Here is a 25,051-nt window from a genome sequence, read left to right as displayed (position 1 = left end):
CATAAACATTCATTCATCAACACACGCACAGCCCCCCAGGTGGTTATTTTTAATCCCAGTTTAATTACAGTGATCCAGTTTACAGTGTAGCGGGACTGACACCAGAATAGGGAGAACAAAATGGTGTATGTGGTGTACTGCATGTACAGCTTTTCTAGATTTGTTTGGTTTTTTGATATTTAAAAAAAAAAAAAAGAAAAAGTGCAAGGTTTCTATCAAGTACAAGTACAGGAAGTACCATATATGTAATATTACCACCTCTCAGACTCCTCTTGTTTGCATTCAAATTCTGGTAGACCATGTGGAAAACGAGCTTGCTGCTTACAAATGTATATTGACCACTTTATCAGTTATTTTGGCTTATTTACTAGTTTTTGAATAGCTTGTAGCCTAAGATGCATTTTTTAGGAAAAGAAGTGGTGAAGGGAAGCCACGTACCTCTTCATCCTTCATTTGAAGTTGCTGGCCTCTCATATATTATGGAAACCTTACAGTCAGAAAGAGAAGGACTTTGCAATAAAACATTTGTTTTCTTTTTACATTCTGAAGAACTGTCTTGTTTTTTGGTTGTTTTTTTTTTCAATGATCCATATTATGCAAGTACTATCATTGTTGAGCCTTTAGTTAGTGGCATATATTTTTGTATGTTCCCTTCGTCATCTTTAAAATAAAATGCAGAGCATGAGAGCTACAGAGAGGAGAAACTTTTAGAGCATGCTGCGTGGTCAATTGGGCACACAACTCCCATTAGCAGTAAGACAATAACGCAGGTTGTGTGTCTAATTCACAACATGCTGGGCTGAAAATGCAGTCTTTAGTAGCTGGTGAAAGCAGCTGTGAAGACTGCCTAATCAGAGGCACATTTCTGTTCAGAAAGAAAAAAAATATCGGTAGAATACAAAAGAAGACATCTAAAAGGCTTTCTGTTGGTGACTTCTAAGCAAGCAGTAAGGCACGAATTGCAATAGAGGCTTTTCTGACCTGTTAGAACTATGTTTGTCACAGACTTTAATCGGTTGTTCTTCTTGGGGAACTCCGGAAACCAAATCCCAGCTGTGTCAATATATAACTATAAACAAAACAGTAAAAGACTTCTAAATGGCAAATAGTGAAAGTGTTTAAACTGAGGTAAATATGGAAGAAGGTGGTTGTACTTGGGTGTCTTCTCAAAGTGACTTTCAAAGCATAAGAAGGGCTAAGATAGCACTTTGAAGAACTTAAAAGTACCAGCTAAATGATCACTTCCTAAGTTCAGGCTGTCTATTACATGCCTGCATCTGCTTGTTGAGGTGTGCCTACGCCGAGATGGACGGAGGCTTTGGGTGGGTTAACCAGTCTGGGTCTTTTCCCCAGTCTGAATCAGTTTAGCAGTCTCAAGTTTAGAAAGTTTACTTTGGCCTTATCATCGTATATGCATGACAGTAGAGGTGCTTATTAAAAGTACTGTGAAATTATAATGCAAACAGTGTGGTTGTCCTGATTTCTCTGTTTGTGCCATGCTTGTATGGCACATGGCTCTTCAGATGCTCGTGGTGGTGGCACTGCAGTAAGCATTGTCTGAGTTGCTGAGATGACTTTTAGTTGTTGCTGAGTGTCAAGTGGCAGTCAGCTGAGAACGTTTAGCTAGCTAATGTTCTAGCTAAATAGCTGGGTGTAGAATAAGCTATAGGATAAACATCAAATGCTGGCTATGGAGGAAATGATGATATCATGGTATAAACTCTTAAGTGAAACTGCACAAAATAGGAAGAATGAATGCTTTGCTTGTTCCAGGAACTAAATATTTAAGATATGTGACTCAAGACCTGAGTTCTGGTGTCAGCTTGGCTTGCAGAGTTAGATCCATTCAGGGCTTGGTCTGTCACGCAAACACTGAGGAGGGGTGCTGAACCGTAACTGACCAGAGTGTTGAATTGGTGTTTGTTGAAGATGTCAGGGTTGGGCTACAGAGTGCTGCGGTGCTCCCAGCACCAACCTGGTGAGTTCATCCTCGTAGTTCTTGAAGTGGCTGATGACTGTGGTGTCCAGGGTCTAAGCTGGCAACCTTGCTGTGTTAACGAACCGCCATCCCTGCGTGGAACTTCAGTGACTGCTGGAGCTTCTCGTGATCCTAGAGACAGACATCAAGACACAATGATAGGCTTGGGGCCATAGCCTGTTCCTAGACTTCTGGTGTAACCGCTGCAATGAATGGAATGATGAAATCCGGTCCACAAATTATTTTATTTTGTTCTTCTGTCTTTTTAGGAACACTTTATAAATTTGATCTGGAAAAGAAAAGTTGATGACTGACAAAATAATTATCTTCCTTTGAAGCCTCAAATGTGTGCTTCGTAGTATTCTGTTGTTTAAACTGTGTTTGATTTTTGTTGATTACATTAAAAATAAAAATCAGTGTGTTGGATGGGTTGGACGATCAAAATTCTAATTTATGTGGTTTTTTTTAACCTTGGGCACTCATTCTGTGCATGAAACTTTAGCATAAGTAGCCTAAGCCTGTTTCCTTTATAGCATTTCTGTCCATCCTCACTATTTTTAATATACCTCTGTTATATCCAAAGATATTTCATATTTCTATAAAATCTGTGATTCTATACGGATAATTTATGTAATTATCACAGTAAATTATGCAGGTTTCTATGCAACTAAGTAATTCTTATTTGAAGAATTACTATTGTTGCTTTTGGTTTATTATTTCAGTGTCATTTTAACATGATTTCCATAGTTTGCATTAAGCAATCTTACCCATATCTGTAATTGTCCATATGCTTTAATAATAAAATCAAACATTTAAATTAAAACTAAAAAAAATAATGTTTATAAAGCAGACTTACTTATCCTACTTTTATTTGTTGACGTTCAGAAGTAGGATTTTGGTTTAGACTCTTTTTAACTTTAAATGAACATGACTAATGTGCTATTTTATGCTAACCATGGGTGATGAAGTGATTGATTTCGTATTCTCTGGGATAGCAGACAGCTCTCTTTTCTTAACTGTCTAGGACCTGCCATTGAGCTTGAAAAAGTAAAACCAGAATCAATTGAGCCTGAACCTGAGGTACAGAAGACCTTCAGTGAGGAAGCAAATACATCAACGTACTATCCTGCCCCCGTTCCAGTAATGGACAAGTATATTCTCGAGAATGGAAAGGTATTTTAAATTAAATATAGCATGAATAATGCGTAAATGTCCATCAGATTATTTTCTTGTGGAATTTTCTTGATCTCAGGGGTTTTGCATAGTGGCAGCTTATACAAACTTCCTCAGTTTTCATAAAGGTATGCTATTATGCTGAGGAAAATTATGAAATTACACAATTATGAACAGCATAGAAAATTATCCTCAGTGATGAGAGCATTGAATGCTGTGCAGCACAAGGAACATAATTATTAAATATGCATACACAAGCAAATTGGCATAGTCTTCAATTGGTGACATACGTAAATCTACCAAATAGAGACCAAAGTCTAATAACCCGAATTACAAAGTTACATTAGTCTATTTAACAGAAGTACTTTTTCCTGAAAGGTCTTTAATGTTTTTAATGTGCTGTAGTCATATTGCAGAGAAGCTTTCATGTTTTGGTTGAATTGGAGTCCAGTAGATAATTATGAACCCTGGAATTAAAATCGGCTCCCTTGAATCTGCCACTGAATTGAACTGATGTAGTGCTACTTTCCAGACACTCCTATAAAGTTGGTGAGATACCAGCTAGCTACAGTTTGCCGGAACCTGACTGATAGTTTTTCAGACTTCAGCATGTTCAACACATTGTTCACTCATCTGCCGAGGCCTGCTTTTACAGCTGCTGCCATTATCATGAAATAAGCATTATATTTCTTTTATAAAACTATGTTCTTCAGAACTGCCTATGCAGATCCTGTTTCTTAGGATACATATGCATTTGGTACCATAATCTGAGAACCTTTAAGGAGGAAATGTCCGTTTCAGCTTTGGCATATAGTGGAATTACTGCTAGAATAGCATGAAATACTACATTTTCAGATTCGTGTTATAAGAGTGACTGCACAAGTGTCTGTCATTATTGAAGATGAATTTGACATAACTGTGGAGGATGAAATGTGTGTGAAAAAGAGTATAAACTTGGTAGTTTGACAGGTATTTGGTTCGTATAGCTTTTCTTGCCTAGTATATTTAACATATGTCATTTGCTTGTATATTTGCACAATGAAAACCTCGCATGACTGTGAGTTTGGTTTATCTCCTTTTTTTCCACTTAAGGTCTGTGGGACAGGGCATGTCCTTTAGTGTTTGTATGCAGCTTTTCCTGCACCTTTATTTCATCTGCCAGCTTCTTGGTACTTCTGTTGCTGAAGTTTTCTCTGTCTTTATAAATATTAATATTTCTTTAACTTTCTTTTTGTAATTTTTTTTCTTAAGTTTCTGTGTTTTACTGGGGCTTCAGCCAGCTCAGATGCCAGAAATGTGAACTAAGAATTTATTTAGAGTGTTGGAGGGTGGTGGTTTATTTTTCAGTTTTCCTTATTTATGCCTTTTTTTTCTCTATTCCTTTATTGACATGCACCACTAGAGTAGTTGAAATACTTTTTTAGAAATCTTGCCCTTTGTGGCATCAGATTTGATCTTTGTAGGATTCTTTTAAGGCAGATAAATCTCTCTTCTCCAGAGGGAGAATGGAGTTACTGAAAAAGAGCCTATGGCATTCATTTAAAGAAAAGAAAAGAAGAAAGGAGAGAAAAAAAAGAAAGAAAAAGGTTCATCTGAGATGCATTTTAGATACGTTGCATGTGTTAGCACAGTTATGTTGGTGAGCATTGCTTTGAATTTGCTGTTGTTTCTGTTGCATTGTACTTGAACATTGATCCTGCAGTTGCTGAAATTGGGGGTAAAGTTCCCATTGATTTCATCAAGCCAAGGGTCTGGCCCATAGGGCAGCTCTTCCAGCAAGAAGGAAATGGCTTCTGAATTTGGAGTACAGTAAGCTTCCCATAGCTTTGGGAGTAATAGGAAACAGTACCGGGCCAGTTTCACGGAGAGGTAAACCGAGACATGGGCAGATTAAATTCCTTGCCATAACAGTGCTAGAAATAGAAAAAGGGAGACATAAGATTTCTGTGGCTGGCTGTCACGTAGTTGCTGTTACCATAGGTGTTTCATACAAGTGATAACTTTTTTTATTAAATGAGGCATGTTTGGTTAAGAGATGATCTGTCTGAAACATAAATATTAAAAGTTCTTCCTGTAACTTGTTGTTTTCTTTAAAGTAACTTAAAGCTAATGAATAATTTTGTACTTAAGAGGCTAAACAATCTTTAGCAAACAGAAACCCTAATTTTGGCAGAGGGGAATCAGGTTTTTGATCAAATACAACAGTTGCTACAATTAGCGTAATGCAGACATCAAAAATTTGGCAATGCACAACATTCATAATCTTAGTTATTTTCTAACTAACTTAACACTCATTTTTACAGATGACTGTTCCAAGATCAGAATAACTGAATTATAATTGTTATGTGATGGTTTTCTGAGCACAGACTGCTCAGTCTGATTGAAGTTGTCTTACAAAAGAAGTAAAGAGCAGCAAAAAAGTGTGAATTTTTTTAAAGCAATTATGAAGATGCTCAACAACAGAGAAGGAAGGGGAAAAAAAGAGGTGTTCATGTTGTGGTTATCACTAGTTCCATTTCTGTCCATTACAAAATCTAAATATCACGCAGACTTGTGAAAAGCTTGTTAGAATCCCTTTAGTATAGAAGATTTTGCAGGAGAGGCAGCTTGCTTTATGGTTTTATACTTTGAGGAAGTTAGACATTTTCATTTGTTTTTTGTAACATAGCTGGTAGCCAAACCATTCATATTTTTCTGTTTAAGTTTTTAAACAACTAGTTGCTTTTGAAGGATGCTGTCGTAATAAAAAATTTCTTCAGGTTATAGCCCTCATTAATAATTAAAGCAGGCTTCCATTTAAAGGAAAAATGGTATTTGATTGAATACAGGCAGTAAAATTATGGGTATATAAAATTTTACAGTAGCTTTGTCCAATTTTCATTGCGTTTAATGGGACTTTACGTGATACTGTTCAGATCTGTATGAGTAGCAGGCACAGTTTATGTAATGCCACATGAAAGGAGTAAAACCATGAAAACTAAAAGCAAAACAGTTAAGGCAAACAGTCTTCTAATATGGTTTTACCATAGAATTTTGTTCATAGGGTTTTTTTTTAGTTTTGAGGAGGCAGCAAGTTTTTATTAAAGCGTTAGTGTGACAGAAAGAACATCCTGATTTTATGAAACCTGAATTTAACCATCCCATTGATACATATTTTTGGTATTTTGCACTTTTACGGATTATGAGAAAGTAAGTTCTGTCTTCTTCCTTTCCAATGCAGTGAACTCCTACCAGTAATTAAACAGCTAGGTCACTCATTAGCTTGTTATGGACGATGAGCAAATGTGGGTTCAACTGAATGACGTTCAACACCATGTGAGCAAAGCTTTCTGTGTGCAGAGGTAGTTCAGGTGTCTGCACTGTGCTCCAGGAGTTAGGAGCATAGACGTACAAGGTGCAGAGTATTCTCCGTGGTTCCGCACTGGGCCAGCATCTGCATCCTGGCTGCACTCATGTCAGACCCGTGCTGATTACTAGTGCAGTTATTTCCCTTGATGGTGTCCTGGTTATCAGGACTATCAGCTCAAACATACGTAGCGGCAGCCTAAGGATAGTGCTTGGATTCATGTCCTGCATTCATCTTAAGTCTGGAGCACTTGGAGTCTTGGGGTAGATCCAGTGTAGCTCTGTAGGAGTCAACCCAGCACAGTCAATGCTGAGCAAGACTACTAAGCATAACTAGACTCGAGCAGCTTCCTTTTGGAGACTACAGTGGCTTCACACTGCATTTCCCAGTACCTGCGTTATCCTGCTTTACTACTTCAGCGAAATATCCCTACTCCCCATTGTCTGGATAACAGAAAGTTTATGATGTTGCAGCAATGGGTCATTGCCTTACCACAAAACAGTATTCCCCTGGATAGATCGATCATAGGTGGTAGGCCAACTTTGTGATGGAATTGGAAGTTTTACAGAGCTTCCAGACTGCCTTGGCTTATATTGAAATTGGAGCTCTCAAAATCCCTTCTGCCCTTCTAGTTACTTCAAAGAATCAGGATGAATTTTGCCAACAGGTACAGGATCTGACTTAGGAAGTATTTCCCTCTCTATTGCCTCTGAAATACGCTTTGGATAAATTCTGTTTCAGCCAAAGAGAAGCTTTATATTAAAGCCAATGTTTCATCTTGCTCCTGTATTAGGCTGGTGCAACTGCTTGGTTTATATGGTGTGCAAACCTTTATAATACTGGATGTGTTTACTGTTTCCTGCTTGTGTCTCTGTTCCTGACCATAGTCTTTCAGGAGATAGGCTGTGGGGGGGTGGGTTTGGGGGGAAAAGTAGAGAGTACGAACAACTGAATACAAAAAGGAACTATATCATCTAAGAGGTTGACTTGAACTCCCCGACCCATAAAGTTGGAGAAGTTTCAGAATTAGGCAAAATGGATTTGTTCAGCCCTAATTACTGTTATTATAGTACATAATATTAATGTTCCTACAGCACTTGGATACTGTTGTGTGCTACGTACCATAGATAAGTTGTTATTATTACTACCTTCTAGGTCCATCTTGGCAGTGGAATTTGGGTAGATGAGGAGAAATGGCACCAGCTGCAAGTAACACAAGGAGATTCAAAGTATACAAAAAATCTAGCGGTTATGATTTGGGGAACAGATGTTCTCAAGAACAGAAGTGTCACAGGAGTTGCAACCAAAAAAAAGAAAGATGCCGTTCCCAAGCCACCTCTCTCACCTCACAAATTAAGCATTGTCAGAGGTAGGTTATTTGAAAACTTTTGCTTCCTGCTTTGGAGTTTTACCATTATCACTGAGTTGAAAGGTGCTTCTTTTCAGCTCATATAAAATTAACTGATTAAAAACTGTAATTCAAATTGCTATTGCATTGTGAAGTGCATACATATCCAGGAAAAGTAAAACACATTGCAATAGCTGTGCACAGTGCAGGCCTTCACAGCTGAAGAGTTTTACACTGACTTCAGTAAGGTTCAAGAAGATCATCACTTTAAACCACTTGCAGGACAGGACTCTGAGCCTGGAGAACAACACGTTGTTCTGGAATTCATTTATAACGTAATGATTTTTTAAAATGCATATATTCCTTTTAACAAGCCTGAGAGTAGCTTTACCACATTCTTTCATCCAGAATATAACCAACCCTGGCATGAGGCACAGAAACCATTATAGCTGTGACTATAAAAATACACATACCTTCAAAGGCAAGAAAGAATAGTCTTACCCTTTTAAGTGGAGAAAATTGAAATAGTAAAAATTAATTGTTGCACTTGAATTGGAATTTGAACAGGAAGCGTAAATCGCTGACATATCTGGCAGGAAAAATTGCAGTGACACTTTCAGTAACTGCAAGCCTGAGACCATGTATGTAGCCCTTTGAGAGAGAGAAGGCCTTCTTTATTTAAAATGAATAGTGAATTTCAGTCCCTTTGTATCATCATGCTTGTGTTTTGCATTCATTTCTGTCTCTCTTGGTGTTTCAGGCTTCTTTTTAAGTCAGAACTGAGTCGGTTCCTCATGGAATACATACCGAAATTGGATTTTTAGGTTTTGCGTCCATATTAAATTGCAGTAGGGCTGAAAGAAATCTCCCTGTTTGATTGAGCTTCATTATTCTGCATTTCCTGTTCTTAGTTGCTCTGTGCTCTTAACTATGAACTCTTTAAGAGCTGTTGTAATCTGCTTTGCAAGTACCATGTTTTGGAAGTAAGAAATACGATTCCTCTTTGAGTGTGTGCATGTGTCTGTGTTGTGTGGAGAAAAGCTGGAAACAGATCTTTGTACTGTCATCTTTCTTAATTTGTAAGAAATGAGTAAAAGAGATGGGTTTGTTGTTTTTTGGTTTTTTTTTTACTAACCCGCTTCAAGAATATATGTGGAAGTGCAAGCTGTTCCATGCTGATTTTTCTAGTTCTGGCTGGGATCTTTTCGTACAATCTTAACACGTGTAGCAAAGTAGTGATGCACCGGCCATGTAAGGAATCCACTCTGTGGCTGTGGCTACCCTTGTCAGCTCCTAATGGGAAACAGAATTGGTTACCCAGATGCACACTTACAAGCACGCAGTAAAAAGGGGGTATTTTTCACTGGCCCATTGCAAAGAGCTTTGTATTTTCCCTGCTGGAGGCTGTTGCTCCTCAGCACTGCTGGCAGGGCTGCTTATGTCAGAATTTCCTCTTCTGCTTCGATCAGGGCCACTCTGTGTTGCTTGAGCCATTTGAATGACAGCTGTCTTCTAACTCCCCTTGCTTTGACTACGGTGAGTTTGGGAGTCTGCTCCAACAAATCCATGGTGAAAGGCAGATGGGGCCCTTCCCTTTCTTCTCTTCCATACCTGCACATTTGCCAGGAACTCAGCTCTTCCCTGTTTCCTTGGTTTTATGTTTTCTGCCATACTTTTGCTTCCAGCCTCAACCCTCATTTTAATTCTACAGTTCCACACCCTGGTTTTCCATGTTGTTCTTTCTAGTGTTTCTTTCACCTTGTCTTAGACTCCCTTTTTGTTAGACTCAAGACTGTACAGTCTCCTTTTGAAACAAACTGCATGGCCAGTGTTTTAGGTGTCAGCAGACAGGTTTCCTGTATCAGCAGCACTGGGTAGCACATAATCATGATACTCCATGTTGTTGTGTCCTTTGCATTTGTGTCAGTGTTAGCAGGTCTTGCCCCATCATGCCAGCAGTGTTTCCTGAAAAGCTTGAAGTGATCAGATAAGAAGTTGTAATGGAGAAGAAAACAAACAAAGAAACAAAAATGGGTAGCAAGTGGACAAATGGTGACTACCCAATGATTTGGATCAGGCATCACAAAAAGAAGTAAAGCTCCTTGTTGGTCTTTGAGGTCTGCTTGAATATTTGGTCCAGTCAGAAATACGAAGGGGTATCTGTATGCTCCTCTAAAGCCAAAAGACAAAGAAGCAGCAGAACCCCCAGTTCACTCTTTGGAGCCCCTAAGCCAGCTTTTACTGGAAGTTCACCTTACTAGGTTTATCTGCTGCAACCTGGGAGTATCCCTGAGATTGCTGTAGCGCAAGCTTATGACCTGCAAACACTGCATTTCTTCAGGTTCTCAGTGATGTGCTGCCTCTTCGGTTTGTATTTCAAATCATAGTTATGCTGATATATCATATCATACTGATAATCAGCATTTCAGCTGATTAATTTTATTAATTTTATATTCAGTACATCTTACAACATAAAATTCACATTGTTTTGGATGTTCTCATCATTCTGTGGACACAGACTAACTTATTTAAAATAGATTTTGGAACGACAGCATTAGCTGTTAATGTGTCTGATATCTCTAGCTTCTTAAGAATCCCTACTGTGTAGTATGTAATAAAGAAATTATAAAAAGTGTGATGCATGAGCACTGTTATAAACCTTATTAATGCAAAATAACCTTTTATAAAGCTTCTGAGAGGTTTCAAAACGAACTACAAAGCATGCATAGTACTTAATTTTCATAACTTTTTAATATGACGCATTAGAAATGTTGTAAACCATGTTAATTAAGTGATAATCTCTATGGCTTTCTGTATATGAAGCAATAAATGGCTACTGGAATAGATTACTAGGCAAAGCAGAAGAGTTTGTGTAACCAATCTGGGAAGCCTGCACAGCAAAATATATTGTTCTGGTTATGAAAACAAAAAAAACCCAAAACCTGCCTGTCACTAAGCAGTTGGGTGTGCTGCACCACCTCTGATTTCAGTAACCTGCAGGATGTTGGCACTGAACTACAGGCTCTGTGAAGCAGAATTGTCTCAAATTTCGTTGCTCTCATTACTTTTTGCAGTTACTACTGTTGCTGGCTTTTGTATTCCAGTTAAGTTCACAAAAGTGTATTGTGCAAACACGGAAGAAGGTGGCTCTTGCTCTGAATAATCTACTAATAAAAGCGAAATATACCCAGGGACAGGGTGTCCCGTAAAGACACAATGTGCGTTGAACAGTTTTAAAAACTAAAATAAATCAGTTAATGAATTCTAGTGGTTACTGCTTCTCTTCCTAACCATTTATTTACAGTCTTGAAGGTGTGCAGGTAGGAATGACTCACAGGGAACTGCAGATAACAGTAGTTCTGGTGAGACCGTTCACCTGGGAAAAGATTCTAAATATGCAGTGGAGATATGGACAAGAGTTAGGCAGCCAAGACTGGCACTGTAAAAGGTTGGGTTTAGCCTTGTTTCTGTATAAAAAGCCTATTAATGTAGTCACAGCATAACTGGAAGTTGGTCATGCCAAAGATTCAAGCCTGGTAAAAAATCTTGATTTTAACAAGATAGGCAGTGGATCAATGAAAGCTTCTGTTGTCTTGCAACAGATATACACAGTGCTTACTCAGTGCTGTCTGTATCTTGAGTAGTTAGCCCAGCACAGGGCTATATTCTTTTCTAAAAATATCCTAATGGCTCTTTCCTTTTTTTTTTTCTCCCCAGAATGTTTGTATGATAGAATAGCACAAGAAACTGTGGATGAAACTGAAATTGCACAGAGACTCTCCAAAGTCAACAAGTACATCTGTGAAAAAATCATGGATATCAATAAATCATGTAAAAATGAAGAAAGGAGGGAAAGTGCAAAGTACAATTTGCAATAAATTTTGGATTTTTAATAAAGTCTTAGTGTTTTACTTAAGTGTTTTTTGATTTGTGTGGCATTTTTGCTGGTGGGAGAAGCTGACTTGAAGCATTACTTTCCTATAACGGATTCATTTTTTGAGTGGTTCTGTCAAAAGCCTTTCTATGGTGTAACCTGCTTTTAAACAATGTAAGATATATTGTAAGTCCACTCACAATGAAACAGTGAATTTTCAAAGGTTTTTCCAGTGAGTTGCAGTATGTTACCTGCAGTTCTGTATATAGGTTGTGATTTTGCAAACACCAACCCGTTTTGCCTACATTTTGTTTTATTGGAGTTAGTGGATCTAGGCTGCAGTAAACATCTGCTTAGAAAGAACTGTAAAAAATCTACATTGCTATTGAAAAGGGGTTTATTGTATTTTACAAAGTGTTTTTTCTGAACTGAAATTTTAATCGTTTGTTTTTATAAATCTTTGTTTCGAACTCTTAACAATATATTTGGTCAAAACCACACAAAGAACGCTTCTTTTTCGCTTATTACCTTGTAGATAGATCACCATTGCCATCGTAGTTTTTAAAAAACCAAACCAAACAAAAAAACGTAAAGAACCCAAAGCTGTAAGTTGAAAAATCATGATAATTTATTTTTAAAAATAAATAAATTTAATGCAGTTCTTTTTCAGGCACCAAGGCACTTTGCGGATTTCTGGCTATGGTACAAAGCTCTTCAGTATGTCCGTATTACTGTTCTTGAAACACTATATTTTTAGTATATTTGTGTTTTCAAACAATTTAAAGATTACTGCACTATGGCAAGATTCTGTATAATAGAAATTTTAGTACCAGTTTATCTGAGTCCATAATTTAACAATGGGCACTATTAGCACAAATTTAAATTAAAAATAATTTTCTACATTGAAAGTCAGGCTTGTGATGCAAAGTTATAAGGAATAATTTGTTGTCTGAATTACTGTCTGTAAGTGAAAGAAAACAACCTGAAGTCTTGTTTCACGAAGGATTTTGAGAATAATGTTTATAGAGATAACTTGGGGCCTGGACTGATCAGTTTGGAGGATTTGTTGTATTAGTGATCTTAGTTGACCTTCTGTTTATTTTACGCATGCAGATGTGATGATCTCCCTTTCAGACTGTCTGTTCCTGAGTATCAGTGTTTGTTTCTTCACTACCACTGCAATTCTGCTTCCTGTAATTTTGAAAGACCTACCATTTCTTATCGTCTTCCTGTAGCACTGGTATACCCTAACGTTAAGCCTGTTTCAGTGTCCTGTATGCATGGATGATTTGGAAAGGAGCAACGCAAGGAGTCTTTAAAGAGCTGGGGTGGGTGGAAGAAAGGGGACGGGAGAGGAGGAGGTGTGCTAGAACTGCAGTGCCTGTTTTGGAAAAGATGGAAAAACCCACATCTCTTCCTGTACGCCACATGCACTTAAATAATGCCTTAATTCAGGGCATAAGTATTTGTTTTATGCTGTCTAAAGTGCAATTTCATGATTGGTTTGTGCAAATCTAAGTATGCCGTGCTGCCAGACAGGTATGCCCTGCTCTTGCTGCTCGTGTCCCTGCATTCCCATCCCTTCCCTTCACCTGACAGTTGTGGTTGCGCAGGTGGATCAGATCTCACTGATTTCCAAGGTTCAGTTCATAAGGGCTGGTGCCAAGAGGGTGGAGCCAGGGACGGGAAGAGGAGGAGTGTCTTTTTATGGTGGCTCATGTGTGCCCTGAAATTGTGTTTAACAGCCTAGCTTGTCTCCTGTTAATCTCAAAGTGTTCTTAGGTAGTGTTTAATGAAGTGCATAAATGTTTATGCTTCCTAATTTGGGATGCTAAATAGCAAATTAGTGTTTATAATGCCAGTGCATGTATCCTTTTATTAATTAAAGAACAAAATGGAGATAACATTGAAGAAACACTGAAACAGCAAGTTCCCACTTTTCAAACCGACTTGTAAACATACAGATTTTTTTTAAAGTGATGGTAGGGCAACCCACTAGTTTGGGGGGAAATGACCATGATTTCCTCAGTCTTTTATGGCTTTAGTACTAACGTGTTTTCATTGTAACAGATTCTTTAATGAGAAGATCGTGCTGCGCTTCTTAGAAGATAAGCCCATTTGAGGCAGAAACCTGGGAAAGCAAATTAGAATTTAATTAGAGTTAAAACTCTAGCCTGGCCCCCAAAATCAGAGATTCTAAGTCTTTCTGCAAAGCCAGTATTGTCTTTCTAAGGTTTCTTCTTGACAGAGTTGTCCCGTTGGGTGGTAGTGCTGCATATTGCTGAAGAATTTAAATGCTCTCTTTGGGGAGGCTGCCTTGGAAGCCTTCATTCGTTTCTTCCTGGAGTTTCTATCAGGCCAGGTGCAGCAGTTTTCAGCGGAGTTCAACAGGAGTATTTGGGTGGCACAAAAAGGTTGGCTGAAGTATAGCAGCGTTGTGGGGGGCTGATACTGTGTCCTTTGGACTGGGCAACTGGCATTTAATGTGAGCATCACCTGAAGCTTTGGTGAGCTATGGTAAAGAGATAGGATGTATTAAAGGTAATATACCTCTTGTATTGTAACTCGAGCCAAATCCCTGGATTTCTGGAGATAAGTTTTTGCTGATGATAAGCCAGTTTTGCACACTGTAGTTGTAAGGCAATGTGTGGAGCACTCTGCAGTGGAGAGCAGGTATGGATAACGTCTCCACACATATTTGGTCATTACTCTTTGTCTTTTCTCTCCCCATGAACCCATATGAAGACCATAAAACTCTTGCCCAGTGTGCCTGTTTCGAGTAGGGAAATAGGCTGCAGTTGGTGCGTGTTCTGGCATTACCCAGGAAAACCACAAACTGATGGGGTGTGCTTTTCTGCATTGAAATACCGCTGTATAAATTAGCTGTGAATTTCATTTCGCTCTGTTCTACTGCATTTATGGCCAGTGCTGTTCTTGTTGGTACATTAATTCTTCCGTAATTGTGCCTGCCTGTATGTACATAGTTTTGCTTTGTTTATAGTGTATCTGCCATGAATCTAGTATAGGAAACCTTGTGTGGGAGTAGCACCTACTAACGTTTTCCTACTCTAGCTTAACTTCATGCCTGTACATCATGCGAAACAGGAGTTCTGACATAAAATGCAGTCGGTTTTATTACACCCTGTAATACGTCTCGTTTGCCATTCTAAGGTTTGTGCCGTTACTTCATACTGTAAACATGGATTTGTAAGTATCATCAGAAAAACACAGATATAAGAGGAACTGACTTTGTGTCCAGGGAGATCAATGCATTCTATTTACTACTACTTTTTTTTTTAATCAAAGAAGGAAGCTGGTTTTACTGTTGTATGAATAATCTGATCCTTTGTTGCCACACATTGCTGCTGTAATTTGTGATATTCATGACCTGATCCATATTAAAGTGCTTCTGGCACACTTGCAAGGAAGCAAGATTAGAGTTAACAAAAAGGGCTTTATTTTCTATTAATAATTTTATAAGGGAAATGAACTATTATATTAAAGGAGAGAATTCTACCAGAGATTTTAATAACTGAGTCAAGACGTCTAGCCACTCAATTAAAAAAATAAAGTTAGTATTTGTTAGAGAGGAAAAAAAAAAAAAATGTTAGGTTCTGCAGTTACAGAACAGGTTTGGATTTAGTGATGCTTTATAGAGATGGGAGATATTTTTTTTAATACAGTTAGACTAAAATTCTTAGTCATGTCAAAGTTGAACTGCTGAAGGAATTTCAGGTTGCATTTGGTTAGTGATTGAGCATGACTGTCAAAGAAGTCACAGTCTCCCCGTGGGAGGTCACTGCTTTGCGCCGTACCTTTGATGGTGTATCTGATAGATTACTACAATGCTGCGTTGTTATCTTAAGTATAGATTATTGACCTCTTGAAAGTTGTAAGTAGCAATAAATTGAACTTTATTTTAATGAACTTGTAAAAATAATTCAACTTCATACTTTCAGAATCTGTAGACTTTAAAAAAATAAAGTTAAGTGCAGGTCATTGTTAAAATAATACTATCTTGATGCGAAAACTCAAAGGAGTAAGAATGTTCTGAATTGGGAACATTCTGTATTCCCTGTAGCCTCACGGTGTGTTAGCTGTGTTCATAACTCTTGAGAAACCCGTATTTGGCCAGTTTCTGAAAGGGAAAGTGTGTGTCACATGGAGCTGATACTGAGGATTATTTCAATATTCCATCTTTTGGTGTGAGAGTGACTGCTCTTCAGAAAGATACAAAGGTGAAACTTGTGGTTCTTCAGAATGAGGTGGTAGTTTTCCCTATATGCTTGAAAATATTTGTCGTTTGGTGCATGTCTTTAGTCTAGGATTGATGAAGTCATAACATCAATTGCATGGACTTTATTGGTGTCATTTTTTTCATCATAACAGTGTGGAACTGTGAAGTGATTCGTACAACACTAAGGCAATAAAAATGTTATGAAGTGCAATCATTGCATGTTTCATGCTCAGTAGCTAATTTTTAATTTCACCATCTTGGACACTTTTTCATCCCCTCAGGCTTCCTAAATAGGAAAGGACAGTCATTTGGACTTGGAAAACAGGAACAGTGATTCAAAAAGGATTTAATTTACTTGGCTGTTCATTTGTTTTACTTCTGCAATTATTTCAGCTGTTTATGTTTGAGCAATAACTTTCATTCTGTGCATAGGACACTGACCTGTTCAGTCCTGCAGTGAAATCTCGATCCTGTGGTTGTGACATCATTTGTTACCATAAAGAGGAAAACACCTCACCTATGACATGAGACAAAGTTGCATCATGTCTGGATCAGAACAGAGGTGAAAGTGTGTCTGAGAGGAGGGGGAGAATATGAGCCTAAATGATTTATTTTTTTTTTCTGTGCTGCCTTCTGACTAGAAAATTTCTTTCTACAAAGGAAGTTTTCCTCTACGTTTAGCAGAACTGCAGCTTCGTGTTCCTTGTTTATTGATAGTAAAACCTTAACAGAACTAAACTCTTCATTAGTATATATGTTTAATGCATCTGGCTACCTACTTTCTTACTAAATTTCAGTCTTCAGTGATTTGCAATTAAACGAGTCACAGAAAACTTACTGAATGCCCAAGAGAGGGGCGGGCAGGGGGCGACAGCTTTTATTGTAGTGAAACTGCCAGAAGTCCTGTGAAATAATACGATAAGAAATTATACTTGTTAGTGCTTGTGTGTCCTTTATAGTTAGCATGAGCTTTCCTGCTTTTGGAGTGGAAAAAGGGTTTCATGGGACAGGCTGATCGTCAGAAGAACTGGCTGTGAACCCCTTCTGGTGTTCACCCTACCGAATGTGAAGGATGTACTGGGACAGCAGTAGAGGGAATGTGTCTTGATAGTGCCATATCACGCTGGTACCAGCCCCTTCCACAGGGGGCTCGGATACATGAAAAAGCTTTCATGGGAGAGTTTCATATTCTTTCATACTCAAATATATCTTTAAAGTCTTCCCAAATGTTTATGTAGATCTTACTGAATTGTAGTTTATTTTTTAAAAAAAATGTATTTTCATGTGTTTTCCATTTTTCTTGCATTACAGGATAGAAGTTTTGCGGGAGACGTCCTTCTCCATGCTTAGGTTGGGATATTAGCTCAATGATACTTGAAAATAGACCATTTGGACATTTTGCATCTGTGAGCCAGGTGCACCATAGTCTTCCCTTTCCGTATGGAGTCCTCTGCAGGATTTATGGGGGTACCTTTATAGAATAATTCTCAAAATTAGCAGGATTGGGGGTAGATGGGGCAAAGCATCTGTCTCCAAGTTGATGTTCTGTTTTCATTTCTTGAAGAGTCAGATTATGAGAAACTAAAACTCATGAAAGTAGGATTTCTTTTTTTCCCTGCATTATCGGTTAAAATGCTTTGACGCTTGCTGGTTCTTTGCATTTGCAAGGATGCCTTCATCCTTCCAGAACCAATATGTGCTCTGAGTTCTGCATTTCACTCCGTATCTGTACACGAATAAGCAATTGAGGATGTAGAATTCTGGGGCTAAGCGTGGGTGAAGGTGATGTAGCATCACAACTCCTTGTGTAGGATAGGGTAAGACAATGTAGAGGGTTGTCTTTTTTTTTTTTAGGTATAGTCCCTTAAAGGCAACTCATCCAGCAAAGGTTATTTATTGCCCCCTTGGTAAATATGTGCAAATTGCACTCCGTGGCTTTCCTAAACTTAAAAAGTAACTGAGATCCACTCAGCAGCAGCCCAGTGTGGAGGAGGGACCCTATGTCTGATGATGCAGGAGGCCAAGGAGCAGGCTGTGGAGGGGTCACACAGGCCTTTTCACCTTCCCACAGAGAATTAATGTGTACAATTCAGATGAAGTCAGTAGCCAAACAGCAAAATCTCAAGCAGTTTGACTAGCAGTTAAAGTTTCAGTCAGTGAGAAGTTTTATTCATTAAGGAAGTCCAATCTTACATGCCAAGAATTTAACAAGTAGAATAATCGGTGTTTTCTTCTGCAGCCAGGGACCTCTTCTCACTTACACAGCTGTATGTTTACAGATTTATTGTACCATTATTCTGTATAAATCTGTCTATGCCATCTCAGTCCACAAATCAATAATTTCCCTGATGTTAGCCAGCCCTGCCTGTTTTCCTGGTCTTCCTTTTTCATTTCTGTTCCTTCTGCAAGTGGGAGGCAGTCTTCTGTGCTTGCCTTAAAGGTAAGGTTTCACAATCCCTGCCTCGCAAGTTGTCAGCGGGATTCTGAAGTGAAATACCTGCTTGTTATTCTTGGAGATAAGTGACACTGAGCGTTTCCGTAGGAGTTCTGGTCGTGCTGCTGTCACCGTAAGGCAAGCTTTGCAGTGCAGGGACGTCACAGAGCAGCATTTTCTCTTTCTTTTTTCTTGCTGTGCAAAGCACCGATTGTAGCAAAGAAAATTTTACTCTTATAAGAAGCTCTCAAAGTGGCGAAATGGAATAAGTAGATGTCTCAGCAGTATCTCTTAAAAATGTTTGTTTCTTGAAGCAGAGGATCCCCTGTTTTTTCAGAGGCTCGGTGGCCTGGGAGTTCCCAGCCTAATTGCAGTGTCTGGGTTTGGGTTGCCATTTCCATTGGATAGGCAATGGGAAGCGTTAAGCACTTTGGCAGATTATACGGACTTATGACTTTAAATTGCCTTCTGGGGCTCTGTTTTTCCATTGACTGTACGAAAAACAGCCACCTGTTGATCTCGGGAAGAAAGAGCTATTTCAGAATTCCGGGATCTAAATACAGTCCTTGAGAAGGATGTTCTTAGCTGTCTGGTTATGCACCTAAAGATGGGAAGACTGGAGACTGTGGTGCGTGTGGTGGTGGGTCATTCAATGGGGTGGTGTGGTCCCCTGCAGAGCACATCAGAAAGCTTTGCTTGGTTGCCTCTGTGAAGAAAATCCTTGGCTGTACCGCAGCATGCCACTTAAAAAACCCAAACAATCTTGAAAAAGCATCAAAGTGTTAAATCCATCTTTTCCTTTAGTGGTTTATTCAGGTGGGTAGCTACCCTCGCTGCTCAACTTGGGCCTTATTTCTACATGAATTTTTCTGGCTTAGACTTCTAATTCTTCGTTCTTGATTTCTCTGTCTTAATATCTTGCCTCAGTATTTCTCCACCTCAACATCTCAATAGACTGGGTATCTTCAGTCTTCTACTACCATGCTCATTTTCTAGGTTGTGACTCATTTTTGTAATATTTTTCCTTTACGTCTGCCCAAATTCATATTAGTTTTATGGAAGTACTTTCTATAGACAAGTTCTTGATATTCCCTTAAATCTCATATTTGTTTAGTTAATGTGATGCCATCTCGTGTTTTAGGATGCCTGTCATTTTGTGTTAGAATGTCATATACAGTAGTTGTAATTTCATTGTGTGGGGCAAACTTTAATTTGCCTCTGTAGGAAAAAACCTGATATTTAGTTGATTCTTGACTAATTGATGTCCCAGCATAATTCCCTTTTCACTGTATTATTAAGTATAGCTCTATCATTGAAATGTTGTTCTTAAAATGAGTATTTATCTCTTAACACTTTCCTTTTTGACTCTGTACCATACGTGTGCCAATGACAAGACAGAATGTGTTCTTCCTGCTTGCCGGACTGCCCAGTCACATGCTCACCGCTCAGCTGGGCAGGTGGGTGACGGTGTTGAACCAGCCTGCAAAGAGCCACAGTTGAGCAGTTTCACAGAAAAGAGGACACTGAAGTAATGACACTTAGAAGAAATGGAAGCCACAGATATTTTGCTATTGTTAAATTTTGTACCATTGTCAAGATAGTTACAGTTTTCTTGGTTGATGATACCTATGAATTGCCAAAGGATGGTGGAGGTAGCTATTATCATCACGCTGTTATATATGCTCAGAATAAGGCAGGGTATTCTTAGAGAGAGACATCATCTTTTGAGGAATTGCTTCATTCTGGAGCCTCCCACCAAATCCTGTAAAGGAATGAGACCTGGCAGGAGAAGAGGTTGCTATACATCAACCCTTGCCGTGTCTGCTTTGAGAAATTAAAGGTTGCTTTGGATAGGACTTACACATATTTTGTTTGACCATCCCTGCTAAATAATTAATATTCTCTGTTAACCTCAGAGACAAGATGAGGAACTGCCAACTTCCTCCACTGAGATGGTTTAATGAAAACTGTTCTTTGCCAGAATTTTGAAGGTCAAAACCAGCTTAAATATGTAAACAGAAATTACATCAAGGTAAAGCAAAAGAACTTGTAATTAATCTTTTTTTCAAGAAGTCCCCTCCTTCCTTTGAGAATTTCAAATAGTGTCAGACAAGGTTCTTCTAAATTTCCTTCATCGTCTCTCTGAAGATTCCCTGTTAATTAACTTAGTCATTTAAAAATGTTATGAAATCATGTTATTGGCTTCTTTCTGTTTGTAAAGGCATCAGGAAATTTGTGTACTGCACCTTTTGAAAAGTAATTAATGTTTCACTCTTTAATGCCTATTGATATTTCTGCATTTCCTATTGATTTGAAATTAATACCTCTGCCAATTTAAAGCTCGCTTGCCAGAATGGACAGTGCAGCATCGTTGAGCTGATCCAGTTAAAATGATGGCCCTCATCTGATGAGCTCAAGAAAAATATATTTGTAATATTTTGCCTACTCCAGGCTGCCACCGCCTCTGAGGATGACCGAAAGTGGCCCTTTCCCACATGAGCTGGGAGGGGCTATGTAGGTTTTAACTAACTGGAAGCTTAATGACGGGAGGGGTAATGTCAGAGCAGTTCAAGTGCATGTTGTAACACTGAGGGCAGAAACCAGATTTCCCTACAATCCCACCCTGATGCTGCAGTATTATTAAATGCTCTGGGCAAGGCCGTGGTGATGTTTAGCAGGGTCATGGGTGGTGCAGAAGTCGCTCTCGTGTTCTCTCTGCTTACCTGACCCGGTCTCTGTTCTGGAGGCCAGGTAGAACCTGTACCTGAGCTATTTCAACTTTGTGGTGCAAGACATTGCCAGTTTTCCATCCTCTTTGGGTGGGGAATTTGCTGCCTCATCATAATCTGACCCATGGTGGGGTCCAAGAAGCGCTGCTGGATGCGCTGCCTGCGGCAGCTCGGCTGGCTTTGCTGGGGGAGGGCAATGCTGCTGGTCGAGAGGAGGACCACTGTGCCCTGCCAGCCTCCCACACACCACAGGGGACGCGAGCGTGTCACAGCTGACACGATCTGGGTGTCCTTCTGTGCCAGATTCTGTTTGGCTCTTCGGTACTTCCATGGTGTGTTATCTACCGCTGCGCTGTCAGCTTGCAGCATTTAAGACTCACCTTATGTGGTTAATATAGATGTTGATGGTGGTCAGATTGTTGTAACTGGTGTGGTGTTAGCAGCACGGGAGCCTGCAGCGGGGGCAGCCTGCGCCGTCCGGGCTGGGGGGCCAAGTGTGTGCGCTTACAGCTGGATATGTGCACTTACAGCCAGGTGTGTGCACTTGCAGCTGGATACGTGCGCTTACAGCCGGGTGTGTGCACTTGCAGCTGGATACGTGCGCTTACAGCCAGGTGTGTGCACTTGCAGCTGGATACGTGCGCTTACAGCCGGGTACGTGAGCTTACAGCTGGATACGTGCGCTTATGGCCAGGTATGTGTGCTTAACAGCTGGGTTTCTCCCGAGCGCATACTTTGTGAGAAGTTCCTCTAGCCCACTCCTCAGTGAACCTGCATGGCACTTTCTTTTCCTTGGACAAGGAATATACAGGCAGTTCTAAAAAAGTTGGGGATCTTTTATTGATGGCTAACAAATTTTTTCTGCTCTGGGAAATTAACTTTAGTGGAGGTTTTTTTAGCAGAGGGATGTCTTGTTGGCCAGTATTGCCTCTACTCTGCATATGAGAATTACTTAATTGTACTGTCAGGTACCCCAAATGTAATTACTGGAAGAATCAGATACAGTATGATTAAAGGAATTCATATTTGTTATTCAAGGGTTTTCTCCTTATTAAATACTTGAGCAAAATTTCAGTAACCAATGACCTCTTTTGAGAAGTGACTCATTGCATTTTAAAAGCTTTATAACCAGTCATTGCTTCTTGTCAGCAACATGGAAGATGAATAGATGGTTCTTGCCGGCGATTTCCAGTCTCAGGGGAACTCCCTGTTCACTGCCTTCGGTGATGCTCAGCTGCATCACCGCTTTTAATTGCCTCCAGGCTCCTGCAGGACTTTGTGTGTCCCCTCTGGCATGACCTACATCCTTGCAGAACCATGAATCCCTTGGCACTGGTTAGTAGAGTCTGAGCTCAGGACAGAAAGTCCTGTTGTTGCTAATCCCTAGCTGTCTCCCAGTGCTGTAAGCTATGTGCCAATCTTTTTCCCATGTCCTTAAATTCATCTGGAGTTATTTTGCCTGTAGAAGGATACAAATTAATTTTCTATATTAAAGGCAGCGGTAGAAAATGTGAGTGCTGTCTTGAGCAGTTATGGATACTGGGTGTGTTATTGCACTGAAAACCAGAGAAGAATGTATTAAATGGAGCACAAGTACCTTATCAAATCAGAAATTCATACATCATAATGTATGTGTACTTTTTCCCTTGAAAGAGGGAATAAACAGTGAAATGATGATTCCAGCTGTAGCCTGAACTGCATTTCTGCAAGCCAAACCGAAGACAAGTGTATCCATGTGCCAGATCATTCAGTTTAATTTGGAAAGCTTAGATTAATGGGGGAAGAAGAAGACATTTGGGGTGAATTAGAGTAAACACTACAGTCTGTTATGGAAAGGAAACGTTTATACAATACAAGATCAACTTGTTAATTTTGGGTGGTATAGCTCTTCTCCAAGGACACCTGTTCCACTGTCCTGTGGTGCTGAAGCTGTGTGGACCTGCTGCTGGGCTGTCGCACAGGACTGGAGTTTCTGTTCTGTGCTGTTGAAGGCCCAATGTTATGCAGGTGCATCAGGTCCTATTTTGCTCCTTCTACATCTGATGGTGGATAAGCCTAGAACATTGCTCTTGAGGACTTGGTTATTTTATTTCCCCCTCCGTCTTGCAGTTAGAATTTACTTCTGAGCAGTACACGTCTATTTGTTCTTGAGCAAATGTTGCTGCCAAGTTTTAGCAGGGTTTTTTTTTTTCTGTCTTTGAAGATTTTATGAGAGTTCATATCCACTCTACCTTTGCTACACTGAACTATCTTTTAAATTTCACTTGGGAAATACGCTCACTGATTCATCTGCTCTTATCCCAGTCAGCTTCTTCTGTTCTTGTCTGATCTTTATTGATCAGTGATGCTTTGTGCTGAAGTTTTTCTGGGGTGGTAGCAGTACGTTATACAGTGACGTTATCTTTCTAGAAGTGCCTTCCTCTAGAAATATCTTCTGTGTTTTTCATGGCTTTGTCATGCTGAGGGCTCATAATTCATCGGTAGTTAATGACTCTGCTGAGGTTATCCTTCGAGTTCCCAGTGTACACCAGACTTCCTATCAGTCTGTAGGAACTTGTATTTGAGCTGTCAAACTTAATCTCACCTCCATTATTAAACTTCTGAAAGTCATCTTGAGGGATCTTTTCTTCCCTTCTGATATTTCTCCGCTGCTGTGTCATACTGATGCTGCCTTCCACTACAGTGCCATTAGTAGGTGCCTCTAGGGTCTATGCTTAACCAGTGCTTATATGTAAACTGGGTTTGCTTTTATGTAGATTTGTACCTATTCTAAAACTGTTTCCAAACATTTAATGATGCTTCAGATTGTCCGAGCAGGGCAAGTAGTTTTCCTAGCAGTAAATGCCTGATAACACTCAGAAACAGGGAGCTGGCGACTTGTTCAGCATCACGCCTTAAGTCAGAAAAGAGCACCGACGCCATAAGCCCAAGCCCTCTGCTCTCCAAGGTAAATAACACTGTGTGCTTTTTATTGGGAGGCTATCCAAAGACTGTTAGAAAGTGTGCTGTGTGTCAGTGCAAACTTAAGGCTGGTATCTGGAAAGTCATCTGGAAGAGAAACTTAATGGGAATTTATCTGGAAGATAAATTTAAAGATGAGTAATAGCTCAGGTGAGCTGACGGTGCATAATGCCACACTCGCCTGTGTTTGATGTTTCAGTAGCACTTTTCTTGAGGACGTTCAGCAAGATTTGTTTGAAAGTTTCCAACTCTCGAACTGTACATGTAATATCTCTGAAAAAAACCTCAGATATCCTTGTTTCACCCCCAATTGTGTTTGCCATTGTTGTGTTCATTGTGCAGATTAATCTCGAAGCATGGAGTGATTGTGAGCATAAGTAATAATCCAGAATGAAATCTCCTAAGTAACCAAGTTACAGGGAGTGCAGTCATGAAAAGACGAACACTAAGCTTTGCATCCAGCTGTGTAACATGGCACCTCCCTGGTAGTTTGGATTAGCATAATTTCCTCTGCTGCCTTGGCACCGCCTTGTCTTGCTTCATTTCTCCAGAATCCCAAACATCCATGTTTCCACAGAAGTTGCCACTGCGGGATTTGCACACAGCTTTTACCTGTCCATCCTCTGAAGCCACCCTCCTGCCTCTGAGCCAGGGAGCAAGCACCTCCAACTGTAAGCTTCTTAAAGTAATAAACAAACAAACAAACAAATAAATAAATAAATAGATAAATACCTTTTTTGTTTGTTTTGGGTACAGGGTAAGACTACCCGAATAACGTTTATCCCTAGGTAGGATAATCTTTTGATGAAAAAGGTTCAAATTTGCAATTAAATTGCTGCAGCTTGTAGCAAATTGTAGCTTTGTGTAACTGTTCCTGTGTGAGAGCATTTGGTCTACAGCAAGTACAAGCTTAAATCTCTTCTCTGCATCCAATAAAAGTCAAACTGCTTTGGGGTTTTGCTGTGGAGGCG

At 39.5% G+C, this 25,051-nt stretch overlaps 1 protein-coding gene across 6 annotated transcripts in view; it reads left to right on the top strand.

Annotated features, from left to right (window-relative positions):
* LOC121095490 (BEN domain-containing protein 5) overlaps positions 1-25,051 on the top strand; it is a 964,914-nt gene that overhangs the window by 597,861 nt on the left and 342,002 nt on the right. For 5 of the 6 annotated variants that reach the window (XM_040610378.1, XM_040610379.1, XM_040610377.1 and 2 more), the window contains 3 exons: positions 3,003-3,151; positions 7,653-7,866; positions 11,563-11,756. The exons of the other annotated variant lie outside the window; for it this stretch is intronic. In XM_040610378.1, coding sequence (XP_040466312.1) covers positions 3,003-3,151; positions 7,653-7,866; positions 11,563-11,723 — 524 coding nt within the window. In that variant the 3' untranslated portion in view covers positions 11,724-11,756. Of the gene's footprint in view, positions 1-3,002; positions 3,152-7,652; positions 7,867-11,562; positions 11,757-25,051 lie in introns of those variants that run through there. 6 annotated transcript variants of the gene reach the window in all.

This window comes from Falco naumanni, chromosome 11 (genome assembly GCF_017639655.2).
Source record: "Falco naumanni isolate bFalNau1 chromosome 11, bFalNau1.pat, whole genome shotgun sequence".
NCBI lineage: Eukaryota > Metazoa > Chordata > Aves > Falconiformes > Falconidae > Falco > Falco naumanni.
This window is presented reverse-complemented; position numbering and strand designations above follow the sequence as displayed.